The 24,588-nt window shown below is 52.8% G+C and overlaps 2 protein-coding genes and 1 long non-coding RNA gene across 5 annotated transcripts in view; 1 reads left to right on the plus strand and 2 right to left on the minus strand.

Annotated features, from left to right (window-relative positions):
• Positions 1–183, minus strand: part of LOC129681050 (uncharacterized) — a 3,597-nt gene extending 3,414 nt beyond the window's left edge. The window contains exon 1 of the long non-coding RNA XR_008720762.1: positions 119–183. This is a non-coding gene — a long non-coding RNA (uncharacterized LOC129681050). The remainder of the gene's footprint in view (positions 1–118) is intronic.
• A 91-nt stretch (positions 184–274) lies between these two features.
• On the plus strand, positions 275–4,385 carry Dlk2 (delta like non-canonical Notch ligand 2). Its single transcript, XM_055612924.1, has 5 exons — positions 275–536; positions 830–893; positions 1,995–2,125; positions 2,724–2,868; positions 3,459–4,385. Exons 1-5 carry the CDS (start codon positions 461–463, stop codon positions 4,189–4,191), a joined length of 1,149 nt encoding a protein of 382 aa, XP_055468899.1. The 5' UTR covers positions 275–460; the 3' UTR covers positions 4,192–4,385.
• On the minus strand, positions 4,344–24,388 carry Abcc10 (ATP binding cassette subfamily C member 10). Of its 3 annotated transcripts, none has more exons than XM_055612912.1 (21): positions 24,163–24,388; positions 23,844–24,015; positions 19,414–20,635; positions 19,076–19,303; positions 17,773–17,929; positions 17,203–17,312; positions 15,618–15,697; positions 14,377–14,548; positions 13,066–13,164; positions 12,487–12,676; positions 11,786–11,863; positions 11,182–11,376; positions 10,188–10,338; positions 9,841–10,018; positions 8,125–8,468; positions 7,705–7,874; positions 7,085–7,245; positions 6,562–6,824; positions 5,347–5,665; positions 5,100–5,212; positions 4,344–4,762 (listed from the first exon to the last, which is right to left on the minus strand). In XM_055612912.1, the coding sequence occupies exons 2-21, from the start codon at positions 24,008–24,010 to the stop codon at positions 4,600–4,602; spliced, it is 4,560 nt and encodes a 1,519-aa protein (XP_055468887.1). In that variant the 5' UTR covers positions 24,011–24,015; positions 24,163–24,388; the 3' UTR covers positions 4,344–4,599. The 3 variants fall into 3 exon arrangements, with proteins under 3 accessions (XP_055468887.1, XP_055468894.1, XP_055468882.1); XM_055612919.1 differs by lacking the exon at positions 24,163–24,388 and having other exon boundaries at positions 5,347–5,444; positions 5,520–5,665; positions 23,844–24,047; XM_055612907.1 differs by lacking the exon at positions 24,163–24,388 and having other exon boundaries at positions 23,844–24,047.
• Positions 24,389–24,588: the final 200 nt, after the last annotated feature.

The following is a 24,588-nucleotide window of genomic DNA, read 5'->3' on the forward strand; positions in this document are numbered from 1 at the left end:
GGGCGGGGGGGGGGGTGGGGGGGTGGTAGAGGACCCAGGGGGAGACTGCTTGCAGCCGAGAACTGGGAGCCGTCCCTCCTTGTCCCGGCCCTCGGGTCCCGTCGCGTTCGCCTCTCACCGCTGTCCCCATCTCTGCAGACCCCTCCACCTGGACCGCGATCGCAGCTCTGGCCATTCCCCCCCGCGCGCCGTGGCCACGCTCGCCGCTGCCCATCCTTTGGCCTCTTTCCCACCAGTGGGCTCCTGTCTCCAGTCCCTTCTCCTCTTCCTGCCTTCCTCGCCCCCGCCCTTCGGCTCCCTAGCCCGGGTTTTAGTCGCTCTCCCTCTCCGGCTCCTGTCACTTGGAACCAGCGTCAGCGCCGCTATCTCCGTGTCCAGCCGCTTCACAGCCAGTGCCATCCCACAGGTGTCTCTACGTCTGGCCTTCATCCGTCGGTCCCTCCTGGGGCCGGAACTGACCATGCCCAGCGGCTGCCGCTGTCTACATCTCATGTGCCTGCTGTGCATCCTGGGGGCAACCAGCCAGCCTGCCAGAGGTGAGCGTGCCCCGGGGATCGGGTCGCGGCCCTGCTCGGCGGGCCTCGCTGGCACGCTGACCTCTGCCGGCTAAAGCCGGCACTGCAGCCGCCCCATCCCGATCGGGCAGGCGATGGAATGGTGCTCCCTCTGGAATGGTGCTCCCTCTGGAATGGTGCTCCCTCTGGAATGGGGCGCTCGCCGGCGCTGCCACGTCCAGAGCTGAGTCGGTCGAACTACTGGAATCTCTGCAAGTCCCGGGAAGCCAGACCCCCTGACCCAGGCTCACTCCTGCTGCACCGTTCTCTTTCAGCGGATGACTGCAGCTCTCACTGTGACCTGGCCCACGGCTGCTGTGCTCCCGACGGCTCCTGCAGGTACTTCTGCTGCACGCGTGTCTCAAATCCTTTGCTCCCTGCTTTTCGGCCCTCCACATCCCCAAAACAGTATCTAGGAGCTTAAGGCCCTCATGTTTGTTTTTGTACGAGATGACCAGTCCCCCGATTTTCTCTCCCTCTCTCTCTCTCTCTCTCTCTCCTATGACAGCTTGCAAATCCAACTTTTTTATTTTCTCATGGGCTCTGTCCCTAAAGATGCCAGTAAAGACACCTGAAGCTTGAGAGTTTGGGAACTGGGAGCCACAAGAAAGAGGAAAACAGAAGTGTTGCTTGGGAGGAAAGGCTGCAGGGACAGTGGTTGTTTTCTTGGCAAATTCTGCCATTAACTCACCAGGGCAGATTGGGCAAAATATGTGGCAGAAGGGTTTGGACATGAGAAGTGAACCGACAGGGGCAGGCACTTGGCATGGGGCTTAGAAAAAATAAGCTGATGGGCATCGGTGGCACACACCTTCAATCCCAGCACTCAGGAGGCAGAGGCAGGCGGATCTCTGAGTTGAAGGCCAGCCTGGTCTACAGAGCCAGTTCTAGGACAGCCAGGGCTCCACGGAGGAACCCTGTTCCAAGCAACAACAACATAAAGTCATAGAGCCTGTGTGCTAACACGTATCTGTAATCCTAGTGATTGCGAAGTGTGGCCAGGAAGATCAGGGTTCCAGGCTAGCCTTGTCTACCTGAGACTCAGATAAAAACAAAACAACAACCCTCCTATTCCCCCGCCCCCAAGCAAACAAACAAACAAACAAAAAAAACCCAAAACAAATAACCCAGCCACTTTTTCTGGAATCTGAAGGGAAGAAGGTCCCAGGGACCTCAGAAGGCTACTCACTCTTTCAAATGGTCATAACCAGACACTCGAGGGATGGGCACAAGAAGTGGCGTTTACAGTTTTATTTAACAATAGCCTTCAAGGGAAGCACTTTCTCAGGTGAGGTAGCGGATTCTGAGAGGCTGGACGAGACACAGATGCTGAACTTGAAAGCTGCTGTCTGATGGCTGGTGTGTCTGCGCAGCCCTGCACCCACCCAGGACCGGTCTGCTTTCTCTCTGGGGCCCTGATCCCGTGTTCTTTCCCACCAGGTGTGACCCAGGCTGGGAGGGGCTGCACTGTGAGCGCTGTGTGAGGATGCCTGGCTGCCAGCACGGCACCTGCCACCAGCCCTGGCAGTGCATCTGCCACAGTGGCTGGGCAGGAAAGTTCTGTGACAAAGGTAGGATGGAGGGGCTATTGGCTGCAGGGCCCATATGTTCTAGAGCGTCCATTAATATGTACTGTTCGCTGAGCGCCTGTTGTGTCGTGTTCAAGTCCTCCCAAATTTATTCTTTCTGATCTCATCCCTCCTTGGTGTCTGAATGGATCCTTAATATCGCCTCATGATGTTGGAAAGGCACCTGCTAAAAATCGTGGGCATTTTTGCTTTGCTGTGTTTACAGGTGCTTTGTCTGCATGTATGCCTGCAGACCAGAAGAGGGTATCATATTGTGAGCTGCCACGTGGGCACTGGGAATTGAACTCAGGACATCTGAAGAGTAGCTAGTGCTCAACTGTAGCCATTTTAAACTTGATGAAAGTATGGTCCACAGAGAAGCTGTAACTTGTTTGAAGTCAGTCTGACCCAGACTGCTGGAGCTGAGGCCAGGAGCTCCTGAAACCTCATTTCAGTATAGTTAACCCCAGCACCATACTGGCGGGGGGGCAGGGGGTGAGTCAGAGGCATAAGCCACTTTGCCAGAGCTTTGGATCTGGACCATGTGGGTCCTGGGGACCAAATAGGAGGTTATCCCACGGTCTTTTTACCTCCTCTCCAGATGAGCACATCTGTACTTCACAGTCACCCTGCCAGAATGGAGGCCAGTGTGTGTATGACGGCGGTGGCGAGTACCACTGTGTGTGCCTGCCAGGCTTCCATGGGCGCGGCTGTGAGCGCAAAGCTGGACCTTGTGAGCAGGCAGGGTGAGTGCTGGGCCCTGGGGAGGCTAGACCAGAATCTGGTAGTGAGAAAAGGGGCAGGATGGGCAGTAGAGGGGACACTAAGAATCAGATCCACACAAGGGCACCTCAGGATAAAAACTCCACTGTGACAGCGTACCTGGGTCAGATCATTTTTTTTTTTTTACTCCTGAGGTGTTTCTTCACCACAGATGATGTTTTGGTTGGGGAGGGGAGGCACCTAGGACTCCCTTTACTTTCTCACAAAAGCAGACATGCAGCCTTGAGAGCGAGCTGGCTCTTCCTGTGCGGATTATGAAACGACCGCAGGGCTGGACTTGCCCCATTTCCGCTACAGGCCTAAGAGCCTGTGGAGATAATAGACAGCACTTTTCTGAGCCCTGAGTTTGGGCCTGACCTTATGTTTACTGCCTGACATTGGGTTCTCTCATTTAACCCACTCGGTTTGGCTATTTTTATTCTCATTTTTAAATTACGGTTATTTGAAACTCAGAGAGAGCAGCCCAAGGTGACACAGCAAGAAAGGGGGAAGTCAGTGGTCAGGACGCTGATTGGCAAGTTGATACCAATGTTCTCTCCCAATCCCACCTTAGCTCCCCATGCCGGAATGGCGGCCAGTGCCAGGACAACCAAGGTTTTGCCCTGAACTTCACGTGCCGCTGCTTGGCAGGATTCATGGGTGCCCACTGTGAGGTCAATGTGGATGACTGCCTGATGCGACCTTGTGCTAATGGTGCCACGTGTATTGACGGCATAAACCGCTTTTCCTGCCTCTGTCCTGAGGGCTTTGCTGGACGCTTCTGCACCATCAACCTAGATGATTGTGCCAGCCGCCCGTGCCAGAGAGGGGCCCGCTGTCGGGACCGCATCCATGACTTTGACTGCCTCTGCCCCAGTGGCTACGGAGGCAAGACTTGTGAGCTTGTCTTACCTGCTCCAGACCCAGCCACGATGGGAACCCCACAGACACCCACCGCAGCTGCGGCTGTACCTGCTACGGGGCCAGCCCCTCACAGTGCAGGGGCAGGCCTGCTGAGGATCTCAGTGAAGGAGGTGGTGCGGAGGCAGGAGGCTGGGCTAGGTGAGTCTAGCCTGGTGGCCCTGGTGGTGTTCGGGTCCCTTACTGCTGCTCTGGTCCTGGCCACTGTGTTGCTGACCCTGAGGGCGTGGCGCCGGGGCATATGGCCCACTGGACCCTGTTGTTACCCAGCCCCACACTATGCCCCAGCTCGGCAGGACCAGGAGTGTCAGGTTAGCATGCTGCCAGCAGGGTTCCCTCTGCCACCAGACCTGCCCCCAGAGCCTGGTAAGACCACCTCGCTGTGATGAAAGTGGTAGTGGGGCTTTCGGGCCCCCTTCCTCATTTCCTTCACACCTCAGACTGTAGCGGTCCTTTCTCAGCAGCTCTCCACTTTGGTACAGCCATCCAGGGGATTTCAGCCTCACACCAGAAATATTATTTTTTTAAAAACACAGGATGTCAGATAGGAATTTTATCAAATAAAATTATTAAAATGCAAGTGGGTTTCTATGGAAGAAAAACTGGCCCAGAATTCACCAGAATTCTGGGTGAAGAGGCCCACGGCGGGCGGGGTCTGGGGAAGCCTCAGCCTCCAGCCCACCTATGAGCGGTTTTCACAGAGGAAGCCAGGGTGCCCACTCCCCTCTGGGGAGGCGGAAGAGAGGTAGATGCACAGAGGAGGGTGCAAATGGGCAGCCCTGGTGGGAAGGGGCTCAGCATCCTGCAGGGAGGGGGTGGGCTCCCTGCTGGCTGCTCTGCAGGAGCTGCTGGAACAGGGAGTGAGGCTGGTTGCGCAGAACTGAGGGGGAGTCCAGTTCTACCACCCTCCCGGCTTGGAGCACCAGCACACGGTCGGAGCTGAGGATTGTGTCGAGCCTGTGTGGGAAAAGTCTGTCAGTGGTGGTCCAGTGGGCTCCAGGGCCCTAAAGGGAAAGCTGACCTGATGTTCCTCCAGATCCTTCCAGACCTCACAGGTTTGCCCCCACAGGTTTGAGTCCCTGGGCCTGTGCAATGGCAGGAAACGTGGTATCTCTCCAGATGTGCTAAGGACCTGGGGCTGCACCCGAAGGAACAGAAGCCGAGTTCCCCAGGCTTTGATCCTCATGCCTAGCCAATGCTACCTCTGGGGTCTGATCTCTCTGGGGCGGGGGTGGGTGGTGTCCTTTCAAGGGTCAGAGGTCTGTGCCTCTGCTGTCCCCGGGTGTTCTCACACCTGTGGGCAATGGTCAGCACTGTCTTGTTGGCGAAGCGTTTGCAGATGGTCTGCTGGAGCAGCTGGTCTGTCTTCTGGTCCACACTTGCGGTGGCCTCGTCAATGCACAAGATCTGGGCAGTAGGAGTGGGGGGACTGTAATCTCCCTACAGTTCCCCACCTTCAGTTTTTCCCTGAAACCTCTCTCCAAACCACCTCCTCCCTCGACACATCCCTGCCTCTTGGATGCCTCCTCCTCGTGTCTTACCTTGGCATCTGTAAGAAGAGCCCTGGCCAGACACAGCAGCTGCCTCTGTCCCAGGGACAAGTTCCGGCCCCTTTCGCCCAGCTCTCCATCTAGGCCGCCTGCAAGCAGAACGTCTGCATTGCTAGCACCTATTCGCTTCTTACCTGCCCTTCCAGGCTTGGCCCGAGACTCACCCGCAGCGATGGTCACTGCACTCAGGTGGCACTGCTCTAGGGCTTGCCACAGGGCCCTGTCGTCATGCAGGCCCTGGGGATCCAGGTTCTCCCGAACAGTCCCACTGAACAGGAAAGGTTCCTGGGGGATAACAGCCATCTGGGATCTGGGGAACAAGGACACAGGGGCCAGGCTGGAGATGCGCCCATCTTCTTGTGGCCCAAGCTTACCTATGGGGCCTGGCACTTCTAAGGAGATCACCCCCTCTGCTTCCCACCCCTTATTTACCAAATCATGTTAGTCAGACACAAACCTAGGACAGCACCAGTACAGTGAGAGGCACCAAGGACATCAAGGGCCTAGACTCTGGCCTTAACTGATTATAGCTCATCAAGGTGTTCAAAGCCAGAGAACAAATGGCTGAACTGACCCCACAGACAGCAGTGGAAAGGCAGGGGGAGAAGAGAGCAGGAATGGGATGGAGGCACTTCCAAATTGGAGGAGGCCAAGGAGCTAAAATGGTCAAGCCATAAGGTCAGAGGGCGGAAGAGGCAGGGCAGGGAGCAACCACAAGTTCGGGGCTTTGGGTGAAGCTTCCTTATCAGTCCCATGTCGTGGAATGGAGAGAAGGTGATTCTAAGGTAAACTGGGAATAGGCTGGGGCACATAGAGCTCCAGATGAGGGCACCTGTGTTCAAGTACAACTGCCCCAGGCCCCAAGCTGCCCCATGTACTGCCTGCCAAGCCTAAGGCCTGAGGGCTCATGGCATCTGAGAATATGGCTCCTGAGAGGCGCTGATTGCGAAGGCAATGGCTAGCGTCTGGAGAAGAGGGGGCACTCTGGGAACCACAAGACCAAGAGGGAAATGTACTCCAAGTGGGGTAAGGAAGGTCCAGTCATCATCAGCTGTGACCACGGTCACAGCTTACCTGTCCTCACCTGTCCACCGCATCTTCCTTGTCTGCTGACTGGCCCTGGCTGTCCTGAGTTTACTAACGCCTTCCTAGGGTAGTTCCTTCCCAGTGACCCCCTCCCTCCTCACAAATCATCTGCCCCCAGACCTGAGCTCAGCCAGCTCCAGCTGGCTGGTGTCCACACCGTCCAGCAGCACCCGCCCTGCGCTGGGCTCCAGCAGCCGGAAGAGCACCAGAAACAGGGAAGACTTGCCAGAGCCTGTACGGCCCACGATGCCCAGCTTTTCTCCAGGCTCCACGCGGAAGGTCACCCTATCCAGGGCATTTGGCAGCCCTGGCCGATATACCAGAACCACATCCTGGAACTCCACACTTCCCTGCGTCAGCCAGCTGGTGCCCTGGTGGGGTGACTGTGGACAAGAGGTGAAGGAAGGATGATGGCGAGGACTGGGCTAAAGGGAGGAAGGAGGGGGAAGAATGAAGAACAGCTGGAGTGAGAGCAGAGGGAGAGGAAACAGGGAGTGATGAGATGAAGGACATGGATGAAAAAGGGCGGCGAAGAGGCTCAGAGATGTGGAAAAGATGGCAAGGAGCAAAGGGGAAGAGCTGGGGAGACTGGAGGACTCCCCAGGGCCGGAAGCTCTGGCCTAGGGTGGCAGGACAGACCTACCTGTAGTGGCTGGCCCTGGGGCTCCTGGGGGATGTCACAGGAATATTCCTCCAGGCGCTCAACGCTCACCATCATGGCTTCCGTCTGTGTGAAGCTGCTTACCAGGCCGGAAAGCAGGCCCGTCAAGGACAAGGCATAAGACAGCACGAGGCCCACCAGCCCTGGGGAGAGGAGTACCAGCCGCTAGGGGACACATAAATGCTGAGAAGTTTGTGGGAGAGAGTGTGCAGAACACAAGAATGCCAGCTTTAAACTATGGGTGTACAAGGGCAGATGACTGGACCCAGGCCAGCGTCAGGGAAGGCTAGATGGAAGTGATGGATTACGCCTGGAGAAGAAAGCTACGAGGGCTGGCGGGCCTAAGACTAAGGTAGCCTGGTGGCAGAGTAGGACTATGGCTAGGAACAAGGAAAAGGTGACCATCACAGGACTTGGTTTGGTCCCAGATTCACCACTGCCTGTGGATTTCTTGGCACTAAAGTAATGGTGTTGAAGAAGCATCCTCACAGGGAACACTGGGTAAGAGGAGGGAGTGGGGAAGAGAGACATACAAGGGGTTGGGGTCAAGGATCTGGAATGACTTGTTCCTAAACTAAGGGTTTTGGGTCCCAGGCTGGCACCTGGGTTGGCAAGGCCCTGCTGGTGCTGCACCAGAGCAATGCCCGCGATGGCGCTGACCACTGCTGCCCCCATGAGCTGCAGCCGAATGTCCAACCACTGCATTGTGGCATAGGAAGCAAACTGGCACCTCTGGTTTAGCTCCAGGAGTCGCTGGTTCTCTTCCTCAAACCTGGAGGAGGCCAGGAAGGAAGGGAAGCCGCTCCACTGTTGTGCTGGCCTCACCCCTTCTCTGTGACACGCATCCTTCCTGGGAGCTGACTTGCATACCCGTCCTGCTCCACCTTACTCTTCTACTTTCCACACTTAAGTGTCTCTTCCCTCCGTCTTCCCAAGGAGACTCAACTCCTTTACCTCTGCCCGTCGTGTATGCTCCCACATCGCCTCACCCACCACCCCTGGACTCTGCCTGGGGGATGCACCTGTAAGTGGCTCTTGCAGCCCGGAGCACGGGGAGGCCTGCCAGGGTGTCAGCCAGGTGGGTGTAGAGCGGAGACAGGGTGAGGTTGCCCAGACGCCGAAGCTCCCGGAAGGAGGCCCTGTAGCAGCGTTGCACCCGGTAGTAGATGAGGCTCAGAGGTGGCAGCAGCAGCAGCAGCCAGGGCAGACCAAAACCCAGCACAACCAGGAGGCCCAGAAGGCCTACGGAATTGGCCAGCAGGATGTTGAGGAGGAAGGGCAGGCTGTCGTCTACACAGGCTACGTCTGAGGAAAGGCGGTTCAGTATCCGGCCCGTGGGTGTGGAGTCAAAGAAAGTCACTGGTGCCTGGAAGAGGGAGGTGGTTGGACAGGGTCAATGGCTGAAGGAAAAGAGTTGGTGGACAGGCTGGTGTGTGTGTGTGTGTGGGGGGGGGTGAGGTAGAAAAGCTAGCCTGCGGTAGAAAAGAGAATAACGTATCCCCAGTTTGGGAATAGAGGGATTGGTGGAATTTGGAAGGCGGTATCTCAGGGTGGGAAAGGCTCTCCGGCAGGCCAGTGGCAGCCCTGCAAGGCCGTGCAAAGGACTCGTCACCCTCTGGGCTGCACATGCTTGCCACTCGTCTAAGGGAAGAGAGCTAGTCTCTCCACAAGATGGGCCTTCGGGCCAGCAAGTGAGACTGAGCTGTCTGGAGGAGCACCCTGCCGCAGCTGGAGAGCAGCACTGCCGAAGGGCTGAGGTGCCGAGCCTGGCCGTGACGGTGCATGCCTTTAATCCCAGCACCCAGGGGCGAAGGCAGGAGAATTAGGAGTTCAAGCTTGTCAGAGGCAATAAGAGAGCCTACCTCAGAAACACAGATCAAACCAAGACCAAACGAAAGCTCAGGTGGACTCAGACTTTGACTTGAACACTAGGTCTGCCACTTAGGAGATGTGAGTCCCTAGACAAGGAATTTGTTTCTCTCTCCAAGGTCCCTGATCCTTGTCTTTAAAAAAGGAGCAACAGGATATTTGTTTCTTCCTGGAAACTTTCTAGTCTAGAGAGTTCTTACTTTTCCCATAAATCTATGCTCACTCTGCTTAAAAAAAAAAATGTGGGGACGGCGGGACAGTCATGGCACATGCCTTTAATCCCAGCATGTGGAGGCAGAGGCAGGCAGAGCTCTGTGAGTTAAAGGGCAGCCTAGTTTACATGCTGAGTTCTCAGACAGCCAGGGCTAGATAATGAGACCCTGTCTCAGAAACAACAATAAATGCATAAGAAATAAAGATTTTAAAAGTGCATGCACATAAAACAGGCATTCTGCAACAAACAAACAAACAAACAAACAAAAAGACAACAGATAAATTACCTTTAGTAAGGTTGCTTATCCAGGAGTGAAAGGTTAATGGAAACAGACTATAGACATAACAGAAAATAGAGAACACAAAAGAGAAAGCAGGCCTTGCGTGAACTACAAGGTCGAGCCTTAGCACCTCAGGTCCAACATGGGACACTGAAGAATGTCCTCTCAATTGCCCTCTTTATAGATGACAAACTCCAGACTTAAATCATTAGCTCCAAACCCAGGTAGACACTTGGCTCCACAGCCTCTGGGTCTGAGATCATTTCCTGCTGCCCCATCTGTCAGAGGCCATTGAGCAGACTGGGACTGTGGAATGTGGGTCATGCACTAGAGGGTGTGAGCCTGGGGCTATCTCCCTCTCTCCCACCCCCTCACCATGAGTAGTCGATGCAGGAGGCGGTGGTGGAGGGTGGCAGCTGCTTGAAGGACACCTGCTGCAAAGAGCACTGCCCGGAGGAGGGTGCAGAGAGAGTTGACACCAGCAATGGTCGCGTACACGGTGAGGTAGTGGACATCTGAGGAGCCATTGGAAGCAGCTTTGAACAGTGGGATGCTGAACAGTGGGGAGGAGAATGTAGGTAACTCCAAGAAGAGCTACTCAGGGGTCCCCTCCCTTCTCTAGGGCCACCTTTCCCACCCTCTACGAGGCCCAGCTTCAAGCCTGCCCTCCCTTCCTAGAGGGTATTGGAGCCCTAACCCTGCTCCCAGCCTCAGCCACTCACTAGAAGCTTCTCTGAGAGAAGAGGAGCAGCGGTGGGGAGAGCAGTCCTGTAGAGTCTGGGCTGGACAAAGCTCCCTCCTCGGAGCTATTTCTGGCTGCCTTCAGCTGAGAGAGCCAGTGAGAGAGCCACCAATCGGCACCATTGCGTGTGGCTGCACATGGACGGGAAGGGAGAAGTCGCAAAGACTCATCTGCACGGTCTACTCAAACATCCCCATTCTCAGCCCTCAGCTGAGCCTTCCCTCTTCTGTACTCTGCCCCGGGCCTCCACCTCTTAGCGCTATCTTTGGTCCTTCCCACCGTACCCTGTTCCTAGCCCTGTTGCCCTTCAGCTCTGTGGACGGCACGGCCAATTTTACAGAATGGAGCTGGCCTGGACGGCAGATCAAAGGGTATCTATGGACACAAGTGGTGGTGGTGAACACCTATAATTTCCATACTCATATGCTGAGGCTGGGGGATTGCAAATTCAAGGCCAACCAAACCAGTTGAGCTGCACAGTGAGACTCTGTCTCAAAAAAAAAAAAAAGACCATAAGAATGTATTTTTAAAAAGATGACCATGATGGGGCTGGAGAGATGGCTCAGCAGTTAAGAGCACTGGCTGCGCTCGCAGAGGACCTGGGTTCAGTTCCCGACATCCCGTGACTGTTCACAGCCATCTGTAACTCCAGCTCCAAAGGATCAGATGTCTTCTTTTGACCTCTGTGTGCACCAAGCACACACAGTGCACAGACATACATGCAGGCAAAATACTCACAGATAAAACGAGTATTTCTTTTTAATTAAGGAAGAGGACTACGGTAGGATACTAAGTCTAGCCGACCACAAGAGCCCTCAAAATTGGGGTCCGCCTTTTGTCCCAACTGTTGTGTTGGGAAGGTTTGGAGCTTTGCGGTCATTACTACAAGGTGACTGTGGTCACGAGTACCTGGGTAACATGGCAGGGGATTCGGTGGATGGGCCTGGGTGGGGAACTTCTGGGGAGAGTCTCACCTTGCATGAGAAGTAGGGAGATGAGGATGGCAGTGGCCAGGCAGCTGCCCATGGCCCTCCAGTACGCCCGGTATACATGCAGGGCCACGGCACCCTCGTTTTTGCTTTCTTCCTGCACTAGGCGACCAGACGCACTCCGCTCCACCTCCAACACCTCCGTGGTTTTCTCCAGGCTCTGCACTGACTGGGACTTGCCTGTGAGAATCAGGAAGGCCTCATTGAAATCATGATTGAAATATGAGTGTTTTGCAGAGCAGGAAGGCTTTAAAAATCATTACCATTGTGTGCCAGGCAGAAGCAGCCCAAGACTCGAGGGCTTGGGGGCACAGCCTCTGACACGCATTCATGAGGCCCAGGGTTTGCCTCCCAGGACTTAGGAAGGAAAACAAAAACCAAAAACATAACAAACTTTTCCATGTGTGGTGGCACACACCTGTGATCTCAGCACTCAGTAGGATTGTGAGTTTGAGGCCAGTCTAGGCTACCAGTAAGTTCAAGGCCAGCCTGGGCTTGAACTTAGGAGATCTTATATCTTCTGTGACACACTGAGATACAAAGAAAGGGCGGGGGGACTTATCCCCTTTCTCCCACCTCTGGGCCATACCTGAGCTAGTCACTGGTTCCTCCTCAGCCCAGGCTGTGGGGACAGCTTGTACCAATGGTAGAATCTCAGAAGGAGGTCCTGGAAGGCAGAAGGAGAGGAGGCCGTTATGGGTGTACACTATGCCTTTGTAAATGTGTGTTTAATCCCCCAGCCCCCTGTCTGGCCATCGTCCCCTAGCCTACCCAAGTGGGCTCATGAGGTCCACTGCTGTGTACCTGGAGTCTAGCCAGCAGAAGTTCCGAGGAAAGCCCTGGCTGTGAGTGAGCACCCCACACACTGGCACCGTGCTGTCTGTCACTATTGCAGAACCTTTTCTCAAGTTTTAACTCAATTGGGCCTCACTTTTTCCTGTTGCTTTGCCAGGAGCTCTGCAGATGGCCATATCCCCTGGGACAATAATCTATCAAAGTTTTGTCCTTTTTTTTCCTTACAAGCAGGTTGTTCTATCAGGTCACTGCTTACTTCTCTGAAGCCACGTGACTGCTCTCAAACTCCTAGGAAGCTCAGTTTTAAGAGCTCAGGCACATGGCCATCCCACCCCCAACCCATTCTCCTGTTTCCTCATGCTGAGTCTGTGGGGGTGGAAAGAGCTGAGAGCTGCACTCAGGCCACGCGTGGAAGTGGGGGCAAGATCTGCTCTGCATGTGACACTCCACCCGTCACTCCCTGTCACACCAGGGCAAGTCTCTCTACAACATTACCTGATCGCACCAGGCGCCCGGCCTCCATCAACAGCACTACATCAGCCCTCTCCAGGTACTCTGTGCGGTGGGTGCACAGCAGCCGGGTGGTGTGGCTCAGCACTCCCAGGATGCACCTGTTTAGCAGGTGGTTGGCCACATCTGCATCCACAGCAGCCAGAGGGTCATCGAGGAGATAGAGTGCTTTCTCCTAAGACAGAACAGACAGCAGGCACCATGGCCCAAGTCCTCTGGCTGGGCTCACAGGCTCTCCTAGACCCAGATCTCAAGGCAACCAGAAAAGATGAGTGAAGACAATTTTATAATAGCAGGAAAGATGATGACACATGATGACAGATTTCCCTCTAACTGAGTGTAAAGCTAGAGTCTTTGATCTCATGCTTTGCTGGGCCCCAGGGCCGAAGGTCTTTATTTTTGCCTTGAATTAAGTAGCCAATACCTAGGAACATGGAGTGTGGGAGAGAGAAATCAAATGCAGAGGAAAATATCCCTAGCCCCTACTCAGCAGGCTCCCATAGCACTGGACCACTCCCGTACTCCTGACCTACTGGGGTCCCGTCCCTCGCCCCTTTAACTTGCCTGGTAGACAGCACGAGCAAGTGCAATCCGGGCCCGCTGTCCCCCACTGAGGGTCACACCCTTCTCTCCCACCTCTGTCTGGTCTCCATCGGGCAGGATCTGCAGGAACAGACACCCAGTGCTTAGCAAACGCCCCACATCTTCTACCGTGTCTCTTGTCCCTTGCTAGGAAAGGGATGATGTAGAGATCAAAAGGCCTTATAAACTTGAGACTGTGCTTCAGTCTGGGACAAGTGAGACTCAGAGGAGATAAGCCTGGGTTCTTATACTGAACACTTACTATGCATTTAACGTTTTCTAGGCTGTGGTGGTTTGAGTGAGAATGGCCCCATGGCTCATTTGTTTGAACACTTGGCTTCCAGTTGGTGAAACTGTTTAGGAAGGATTAGGAGGTGTGGCCTTGTTGGAGGAGGTGTGTCACTGCTGTCAGGCTTTGAGGTTTCAGAAGTCTGTTATTCCTAGTTAGCTCTCTTTGCTTTGTGACTATTGTCTCAAAATGTCCTGCTCTAGCCCCACACCTGTCTACCCACTGCCATGCTCCCTGCCATGCCATAATGGTCATGGACTAACCCTCTGGAACAGTAAACCCTCAATAAATTCTTTCTTCCATAAGTTGCTTTGGTCATGGTGTTTTATCACAGCAACAGAAGAGCAACTAAGGCACAGGAATTATCTCATTTAAAGCCAGGAAGATCTTATAAAGTTGGTGCTATCTCCTCTTCACAGATGGGACAGAAGCATAGGTGGGTGAAGCACCTTGCTCAAAGGATGTGACTCAAATGATAAAGGAACATAAGATGACCCCTGATCAAAATCAAAGGCCCTCTTGCTCAGGGAAGTTTTATATTTAGCTGGGCAGGCCAGTGTTGACTACAGTCCTAGAGGAGACATGGGGATTGGTTGAAAATTCATAGGAAAAAAAAATCTCATTTCTCTGATGGTTTCAGTGCCTGGCTTGTGTGTATGGGACAATCTAATGGGCTTGGCAGCTTTCACAGGATTCTAAACAAGACCTCGACTCTTCCAAACCTTCTTAGTGAGGTAGGGCCAAGCCTCATAGGGAACCCTAGCCTGGTTTTAGAGGCCTTGGAGATATTCTAGCTGCTGTGTGTAATACCCTCTCCATCCTCCCGTGAGCCTTACAGGGAAGTCGGGACCAAGCAGCTGAATACTCTAGGAGGCCTAAGGCTGATGGCTTGCCCTAGATGAGTGATGCCTGTGCGGAAGCCATTCCCAGAGAAGCGACTGCAATCTGAGGTGTTAGGGACACAGGGGGAAGCAGGAGGTGAGGGTGTCAAGCCAGGTACTCACGCTGAGATCATCACTGAGGGCGCAGGCCTCCAGAACCTCCCTGTACAGCTGGGCATCAAATGTCTTCCCAAAGAGGATGTTGTCTCGGATCGTGGCACACTGGATCCAGGCCTCCTGGGTAGCCAGCCCAAAGCCTTTGGACAGCTCTGACACTGTCACCCACCCACATAGCCTGCAGAGAGCCAAGGCAGTATAGCAGCTAGCTCCTGACTGGGCCCTTCCATGGCCCTGTCTCTCCTGACTGGGCCCTTCCATGCCCAGGCCCTGACTCTCAGAATTTCCTCAGTTGTAGCCGACAACCTCTGAGTTTAAGGGGATCTAGCTGTAGGCTCACCACAGACTGGAGGAAACAGCCCTTTGGTTTCAGCCCAGCAGCTGTCCTATATATGCACTGTGGAATTCAGTGTGGCTCATCCTCCCCGGAAAACACGGCCTCCCTCAAATCTTCACTCTCTCTGGACCGCTTCCCCATGTAGCCATATTTAAAAGGGACAGCTGACAGTACATGTCACTTCTCTTCTTATTCTAACTCCGTGACCCTCTAGTGCAATGGTTTCTCAGCCCGGGTGTTGCAACCCCTTTGGGGTTAGACAACCCTTTTACGGCAGTCACCTATGACCATAGGAATGCACAGATATCTATGCTACAACTCATAACAGCAGCAAGATTGCAGGGATGAAGTAGCAACGAAAATGATTTTATGGTTGGGGTCACCACAGCCCGAGGAACTGTATTAAAGGGTCACAGAACTTGCAAGATTGAGAACCAGTGCTCTAGTGTGGCAATGATTTCCCCCACTCCATTTATTTAGCTACTTTTATCTTATTTCTTTGACATAGGATGTCATATATCCCAGCCTGGCACTGAACTTGCTGTGCAGCCAAGGATGACTTAAATTTCCTATCCTCTTGTCTCCATCTCTTGAGTGCTGAGAGTAATGACTTATACCATTACAACCAGTTTACGACCAGTTTAATGTGGTACTATGGTTCAAACCCAAGGCTTGTTCATGTCAGGCAAGTGCTCTATCAATTGAGCTACATCGTAGCCCATCTCCAGTCTGAAACCTCCATAGACAGGGGCTGAATTTTACCCTTTTTGATACCCCCCCTTTTTTTTTCACCCTTTGGTGTTCCCTTCCACACACAAACACACTAAGAACATTCCCACATACAGCAGGGCCCTGGTGAATGGCTCTGAGGGGGGAGGCCAGAGTCGGAGGCATGCTGAAAGCTGATTACCTGTGGAGCTCCCCAGTGATAGCAGACAGCAGTGAACTCTTGCCACAGCCCACCTTTCCCACGATGCCCACCAGCATGCCCTGTAAGAAGCGACATGTAAGCGCTGCCTGATTGCAGGGGAAGGGTGTACGGGGTTGGAGCAGCAGTCTCCTTGTGAAGTTCTAGACTGACAAAGCCCCAACAGATGTTTCTCTGTGCCTCAAAGTCTTCAGGGAAAGCTGTCTCCCAGCCCACAATGTGGGCCCCTGTGACTTGTCACATCTGCCCCCGAACAGCTGCAAGCTTTATTCTCGATTGCACTGCCTGTGAGGGAGACACACCTGCCAGAGGGAAACTATCTAGGATCTCCTGAGGTACGCTAAGGTGGACATGGGAGGAGGGATCCCTGTCTCTGCAGCTCCTGGGTTACATTTCCCATCATAGCAGGCAAAAGGCAGTGCTCTGCAAATGCCCATTCTGTGAAGCTCTGTTCTTCCTTCATTTCTTAGTTGCAATGTACATTCATGGAGCTATTACTCAACTTGTGAAGAAAATTTAGAAATGTTCAGGGATCTTTGCAGCTTTGTCCATGATGACCACATGATGCAGCCAGGGCTGACCTATCTGCAAGTGGGCACCAGGCTATGATCTTTCTGGGAGTGAGGGATCGGGTCTCAGGTAGCTTCGTTCTTGCTGGCTAGAGCCTACAAGTTGGAAGACTGACACATTTCTGCTCATTTGCAGAGTCCACAGACGGCATGAAGCAGACACACAAAGAAGCAGGCCAATAGTGCTGCAAGTTGAGGCCTGGTTCTGGGCTGCTTCTAAGATCTGTGTTCTTGTTTTGGACTCTGATTCATCTATGTGTCTTATTGCAAATTCTTGTTTGCTTAGGCTAGCTCCACTGGGTTTCTATGAATGTATATATACTTCCCCCAACACATTAGTAAAATTCCTTTGAAGAATTCCAGCCTTGTCTTGCCCGAACTAAGTACAAAAACAAAACATTCAACAAAAGCCAGAAATGTGAGCCAAATGTGGTAGAGGCAATTCATCCATTGCTGGAGGTTGAGATGTGGGGCAAAGGGTTGGACAAAGGTCAGGAGAATAACTCAAAACCAGGATGAAGAAGGGTCACCATCCTGGGAGGAATGCTCCCATTATAGGTCGTTGACTACATATGCCATGTCAGGAGTCCCAAGGCATGACCGTTTTTTCACGAGACTAAGTGGAGGGCCACCTATGCTGTTTGTAAAAGTCCTTGGAAGGGGCTGCTGGCCTGGTTCCCAGGTTCCCAGCCTGAAATGATAGTGGGAAAGCCCTGGGGTCTGTTCTGGAACCTGCAGCTGGAAAGGGACCCTCGAGGGGGACTCAAACACACCTGTGGACTAGGACTAGGTGGGCTGAACTGTTTAGATCAGGGCGAGGTATGACCAGTGTGAGGAGGTAGGAGAAGTGAGATGCACACAGAAAGGGTTGTCTCCCCTCAGGCTGGAACCTAAACACCAAGCCCTACCTTTCTTTCAGACAATGCCCTCTCTGTTGGGCATTAGTCCTTGTGTGTCTGCTTATCTGAGAACTCTCCCTGGGTGTCTGTCCCACAAACCTTTTTCACTTCGAGGTGACTGATGAAGGTCTTCTGGCTTGTTCCGATCGGGTCCCAGGAGAACAGGGCTTCATGCATCTCCAGTACTGTGGATGGCTCCGTGGGGGGATCTAAGCAGGGAAGAAGCCACTCACCCTATGCTCCCCACCCACCACTCATCTGCTGGAATGCAAAGGGCAAAGTTGTGGCATGTCGCTGAGTCACCTGTCCCTCATCTGCCTGCCCAGAGCTGATTCAGCCTGAGTCTCTTGTGCCTAGATTTTGTTCCTGACTTCTCTGGAAACATCTATGCACCGTGTCCAACAGGCTAGGGCTGGAGAAGACTCAGTGGTTATGAGCATTTCATTTCAGAGGACCCCAATTTGGTTCCCAGTATCCACATCATAAGGCTCATGCCTGTTCACTTTGGTTCCAAGGGATCCAATGCGCCCTCTTCTGGCCTCCACGAGTATCTGCACACATGTGGTGCACATACACACTCAGGCACACACATAAAATAAGTCTTAAAGCAGAAAGATTATATCCCCCTCTTCACCATGTCCTCAGTTCTTTCCTCTAGCCCCTACTTACCAGGGCGGTAGTAGAGCTCAGGCTTGTAGTTTGGAAGGTCAAGGAAACGCTGGATCCGATCCAGGGACACTTTGGACTCCAAAAGGGCATTGATCACCCAGGGGAAGTTGTTGAGAGGAAGAATGAGCATGTACACAAGTGCCAGGGTTGTAAACACCTGCGTGGAGGGAGGGGAGTCTTGCTCAACTCAGGGCAGCCCTGTCCACAGGCCTATGGAGGCAAGGCGAGGGCAGCAGCAGGCCTGAGGGGTTGGCCGGGCGACAGTTAGAAATGGCAGGGGCGGCCTAGCGATTCGAAGTGCTCCCTAGGGAAGTCACGTTACTGTTTTTGATGCTGCAGGCAGACCCCGAGCCTCGTGCATGGTAAACACTGGCTCTGCCGTGGAGCTGCAAACAAAGCTCAAGCTTCTTTTAATCTGCACACAGCCTCGGTCACCCTGAGACTCCCTTATAATCTCTGGGTGACAACCGTGGTCACTAAGGCCAGACCCAATATTAGATTGTGATCCCCGGCCCCAAAGGCCTCTTCAACAGAAACAAAGGGGTCCAATTCCAGTTAGATGGCAGCCTGGGCTAGACAGGGAGACCTTGTCTTAAAAAAAAAAAAAAAAAAAAAAAAAAAAAAAAAAAAAAAAAAAAAAAAGGCACTTCTTCATAAAAGGACTTAACCCCAAGTCTGGGCCTGAATGGAACTTGAAGATAAAGGGAGAGAAGGAAAGGAATTCCTTTATGCCACAAAGAACTATTTATCCAAGATCATAAGCGAACCCTTTAGCTGAGAAAGAATAAGCAGCCAGAGGTCCTCTTTCTCCCTGACCCCGAACTAACACTAAGGCCCTGAGCCCACATTTCCACTGCATAGTAGTCCCTTTCCATTTCTTCCTAGGCCCATCCTCTCCCTCTGTGCTGGCTAGTTTTATGTCAATTTGACCTAAGCTAGAGTCATCAGAGGGGAGGAAGCCTCAGCTGAGAAAATGTCTCCATAAAATCTGGCTGTGGGCAAGCCTGTAGGGCCCTTTCTCAATTAGTGGGTGATGTGAGTGGGCACATCCCATTGTGGGTGGTGTCACCCCGGGGCTGGCGGTCCTGGGATCTATAAGAAAGCAGGCTGAGCAAGCCAGGAGGAGCAAGCCAGTAAGCAGTGCCCCTCCACGCCTCTGTGTCACCAGGTTCCTGCCCTCACTGCTTCTGATGATGAACTGTTACATGGAACTGAGTGAAATAAGCCCCTTTTCCCAAGCTGCTTTTGGTTACAGTGTTTCATCACGGCAATAGTAACGCCAAGACCCCTCCCCAGCCCTTACCTTGGTGGCAGTGAGCTGGTGCCCCATGAGGACATAAGTGATGAAGATGGTGATGCTGGTGACGAGTGGCAGAGCAGCCCACAGGTATACACAAATTGCATCCAGGTACTTGATGACCCGGAGCCGCCCCAGCTCTCGGGAACGGCAGGCCTTTACTCGGTCCCCCAGAGCCTGCTCCCACCTGAAGAATTTGATGACTCGAATGCCGTTCAGCAGCTCCGTCATGAGCTGGAGACGGGGACAAGAGAGTGGTATGAAGCTGAGGCAGCGCTCAGACACCTTCTCTGTCTGGCTGCTGGGGGATCTCCACCTGGCTGAAAGACCCGGAGCCCCCTCACCTTAACCCTTGCATCCTTGTGTTGTAACAGCTCCTGATTGCTGGCCATGATGCGGGTGGCGATCACTTTGTTGACAGGTACCAGGAGCAGGACCAAGACCAATCCAGCCAGGAAGGCCATGCCCACCTGCAGGTACAGCAGGTAGAGGGTGATGGCCAGCTGCAGAGGCAGGCCCCAGGCCTCATGGAAGCTGCTGGCGAAGTTGAGCACCCTCTCAGAGTCAGTCCCTAGGAGGTTCAGGACCTCCCCAGTAGGAGGGCGGCTAGGCCCTAGCTGCAAGGCTTTGTGGTAGAGGATGCTCAGCACAGCCACCCGTGCCTGGAGTGTCACTTTGCGCACCTCATAGCCGTACTGATTGTTTAGCACAGCATTTATCACAGCCCCACCGGCCAACCCCAGGACATAGAGCAGGCCGTGGCTTAAGGGCTCCTGCCCGTCATCCAGGAAGCCCACCAGCAAGGAGAGCAGCAGAGGCCCAGAGAATCCCAGCATGGTTCCCACAATCTTCAACAGTCCAAGGGCCAGGTAGCAACATCCAAAGGCCCCGTACAAGGCCCTCCACAGCTGGGCCCCCTCCTTCCAGTGTGCTTGGAGTGCACGGGCCAGGTAAGCAGGGTGCAGCCTGTGGGGGAGGCGGCAAGTGTCCTGGGGCTGCCGGAGCTCTCCACGGATCCCACGCGCAAGCAAGGGTGCCAACCAGGCATAAGAAAAGCGTGACAACCAACTCTCTCCATCTTCAGCCACCTCTGTTTCTTGACTCTCAGAGGACAGGAAAGGTTCACGAGTCCAGGGCTCTCGGGGCCCTCCAGGGGCTGCCCAGCCCAATCCATAGGCCAAAACTGCTCCCAGCTGCAGAATGAGGAGACATACACGGCCCAGAGGTCCTGGGAGAAGTGGGGGCAGAAATGTACCTCGTTGGCAATGCCACAACAGGGTCAGCACAAGGGCAGGGGCTGGTAGAAAGGCTGCCAGAACCAGGGCCAAGGGTCCACGGGTGCGGCCATGAGGGGAATGAACCAATGCCCACAGGGCCAGGCTGTGGGTGAACCAGGCCACAGCTGTCACACATCCTGCCAGCACCTCTAGCCCTAAGGGCCCAGGGTGAGACCCTGGTGGCAGAACAACTGGAAGGAGGTCCAGCAGCGGGAAGATGGAGAGAAGGAAGGAAGCAGTGAGTCGGACACGCCATCCAGGATTGAAAGGTAGGATGTAATCAGTAGTCCTGGAGAAAGAAAAAAAAAGAGAACAAAGAAAAGGAGGCACATCATGGCTGACACAGGGCTTGGACATGCCTATCACCTCCAACAAGTTAGAGGACATACATTCCCTTTTTCGCCTGTACATGGCATCACTGTTCTACTTTACCCTGGAACCCAAACCTTTCCTTGCAGGAAGCCTTCCCAGATTACCCAGACAATTTTCTAATCTACGCACAGGCTTTCTGACTCATTCTTCTGCCACAGGTACTCACAAAGTGTGTGTTAAGGTTGGATGTACCATAAAGTCTCTCTCTCTTTGGTTTTTCAAGACAGGGTTTCTCTGTGTAGCCTTGGCTGTCCTGGCCTTGCTTTGTAGACCAGGCTGGCCTCAAACTCACAGAAATCCACCTGCCTCTGCCTCCTTGAGTACAGGCATGCACCACCACGCCCAGCTACTATAAAGATTCTAATTAGGAAAAAACCCACAAATGTTACATAAAGATAAACACATTTTATAAAATGGATCCACAAGAAGGTACCCTAAATTCACCCGAGGTATCCTGGGGTAACATTTACTTACATGCAGCTCTCGTCCTCTAACAGGAATGCTTATGTTTTACAGAACCTCAGAATGCATGCTCTACTCCTGTCTTTCCCAACTGTGAGAAGTGATGGGGCTCATCGTGTGACCTCTCAGCTCAAGAGGAACTTCTTTCAGCTCTGTCTGTATCTTCTTAACACCAAAAATTGTTTCTCATAAACAAAAAAGGTTTACAAGCCAGGTGGCGGTGGTGGTGATGGCAGCGCTGGCAGTGAACACCTTTGATCCCAGCACTCACTCAGGAGGCAGAGGCAGGAAGATCTTTGAGTTCAAGGCCAGCCTGGTCTACAGAGAGAGAGTTCCAGGACATACATTTGAACATACACGTACATTAAAAAAAAAAAAAAATCAAATACAGGCAGGAAATAGGTGTGGAAGCAGAAGCAGGTCAGTTTGAACTCTATGAGTTCAAGGTCAGCCTTGAGCTCAAAGCTGTTCCAGGCCAGCCAGGGCTGCAGAGTAAGTTCCTGGAAAAAAACAAAAACAAAACAAAACAAAACAAAACCCCCTTAAATACAGGCTGGATATGGAGGCATACACCTGTAACATCAGCAGTTGGGAGGTATATCAGGAGGACCATATGCTCAAGGCAAAATTAGGCTGTTTAATACCCCATCTCAACACCCCTCTCTCCCCAAAACAGAATCAAACACAGGGCCAAGCATGATGGTTCTCCCCTGCAATCCCAGGACCAGGCGGGGTGGAGATGCAAAGATCTCCCTGTGCTGAAGGTCAGCCTAGTCTACACAGAGTTCCAGGCCAGCCAAGGCTACATAGCAAGCTATTTTAAAAAAAAAAATCAAATATAGGAAACATTTGTAGCAGTGAATATCAGAATGCATTGAAAGTTCCTATTAAAGAAAAATGGGAGGAGGAGGTATGGCAGGGGAGAGATGGCTCTTCTTGCAGAGGATCTGGGTACCAGGTACCCACATGACAGCTCACAACCATCTATAACTCTATTTCCAGGGCACCCAATGCCTTCCTTTGCCCTCTAAGGGTATTAGACATGCAAGCAGGACATACAAATACATGTAGGTAAACACTCCTGTACATAGAAATTTAAATATTAAAGAGAGATAGAGAGAGAGAGGGGCTGGAGAGATGGCTCAGTTCTGGGGTTAAGTTCCCAGAAACCAACTGGTAGCTCACAACTGTGTGAAACTCCAGTTCCAGGGGATCTGATGCTCTCTTCTCTGACCTCCTCAGGCACTGTACCCATGTGGTGCACAAACTTACATTCAGACAAAATAAATAAAATAAATCTTTAAAAAAAAAAAGATTTATCATGAGGGAGGGGCCTACGCCCGGGATGCAAAGTAAATAACCTGTGATTAATATAAAAAATAAATAAATTAAAAAGTATTTATCTGTACTATCTGTTTAAGGGTGAGGCTGAAGGCACACTCATAACCCCAGTACTCTGAAGGCTGAGGCAGGTGGATGTCTGTGAATTCTAAATTAGCCTGGCCTACATAATGATACCCTATCTCAACAAAGGAAAACCCACCTGAGTCTCTTATGCTTTTTGGATGCTGAAAAAGTTTATTTGTAAGCTAAATACCTTAGTTTTCTTTGTTTTCCCTACCTTTGAAATAGAGACTTAGCATGTCTCTCAGGCTGACTTCAAAATCATCCTCTTGTCTCAGACTCCAGAACAGCTTAAACTATAGGCATGTGCCAATTTGCCTAGCTAGGACTGAAGCTTTGGTTTTTCTTCTTCCTTTTATTTTATATTTTTCGAGACAGGTTCTCTCCTGGCTGGCCTTGAACTCACAAATATCCACACACCTGCCTCGGCCTCCTAAGAGCTGGGGTTAAAGCAGTGTGACACATATGAACTCTATGGCTACCTCTTTGACCTCCCCTCCCACCCCCCGGTGGGAGGAGCAGCCTAGCTAGGAGAAGGACTTTGCAGCCAGTCCTGATGAGACCTGATAAACTAGGGTCAGATCGAAGGGGAGGAGGACCTCCCCTATCAGTGGGTTTAGAGAGGGGCAGGGAGATGAGGGAGGGAGGGTGGGATTGGGAGGGGGCTACAGCTGGGATACAAAGTAAATAAACTGTAATTAATATAAAAAATAAAAATTAAAAAAAAAAGCTGTGTGCCACAAAGCTTGACCTGAGCAGGCTAGCTGTGGGTATCTGTGCTAACCTCTTCTAGGCTTTTCCCTCATTCTTCAAAAGTGACAGACTAATTTGGCCGTCCAAGAATATGAAATCAAGGCGAGCGTAGCACCAACCTCTTACAACACTAAGCCAAGTTAGTTCTAAGATTTCGATTTTGCGCCTCTTCCCCTTAGAGCTTCCCTTCAGCTGAGTCTGCGGCCGCTTTTATCCTAGGGATAGCAGGATTTCATGGATGGAAGTGGTGATTCACTGACCCCGTAACTTACACACAAGTCATCCTTTTTAGCTAAAACGTTTATCCAACTTTGCCTCCAACTCATGGGCAGTTCTGTTTGGACATTCTAAAAGTCTGCAAGAGAGATGCCTTGGAGACTTAAAGGATATGCCCGGTGCTGTGCTGTTTAAACGCCTTGTTTCATTTAATCCTCCCAAAACAGCAGCTTTTATTCTGCTTCTGCCCCCTTACAGAGACCGCGAGTCTTGCTGCAGTCTCTACCCACCTTGCGGTGCCCAAGTGGCAGGCGCTGAGGACGGCGAGGAGCGCGTGGGGAAGGACGCTGAGCACCAGCTGGGTGAAGCAGTGGCCCGTGGTGTCCCCTTCCCACAGCGGGAGCGGCCGTGCCGCGTCGGTGCCACACAGCTCGGCGAGGAACCTCTCCACAGACATGTCACCTAGGCGGAGGCAGAGAGTGACACAGCGCGGGGCCGAGTCCCCAGCCAAGCCCCGCCTCCTAGCCCGGGCCGCCCCTCGCTTCCGCCTCGAGCTGGAGCCCGCCCATCCTCGCGGTACTTCCGGGGCTAGATAGGAAGTCTCCGTACCCCGCGCAGGCCTGTTTCCAGACCCCGGAGCTTACGCTGCCGCTTCTGTCTCCAGCGGGCCAGAACTGCAAACCTAAAGACGTTTGCGCTAAGTCTTAATATCCCCAGTGTTGGTGAGTGAGAAAGAACGCGCTGCCAGGTCCGGGGGAAGGCCGAGGCGCTAGGGCCCGCTAGAGGCTGGAAGACCTGTCAGCGAGTGCTGTTTGCCAGGGCCACCTGCAAGCCTCTGCGCGTGCGCACAGCTCTTTGCTGCCCTTCGGCTCCTAGAGCTGCTCCAAGAACTTGACTTGGTTGTTTGTGTTTGGGCACGTTTCTGTCATTTCGCTTGCGCAGTGACCCAGCCCTGTCCTGGTGCAAATTCATTTTTAATACCCCGTCCTGTGGAGCGCTCGCTTTCACTTAACCTACTGCATACTAGCTGACACA

This window comes from Psammomys obesus, unplaced genomic scaffold (assembly GCF_907164565.1).
Source record: "Psammomys obesus unplaced genomic scaffold, mPsaObe1.curated_primary_1811, whole genome shotgun sequence".
Taxonomy (NCBI): Eukaryota; Metazoa; Chordata; class Mammalia; order Rodentia; family Muridae; genus Psammomys; species Psammomys obesus.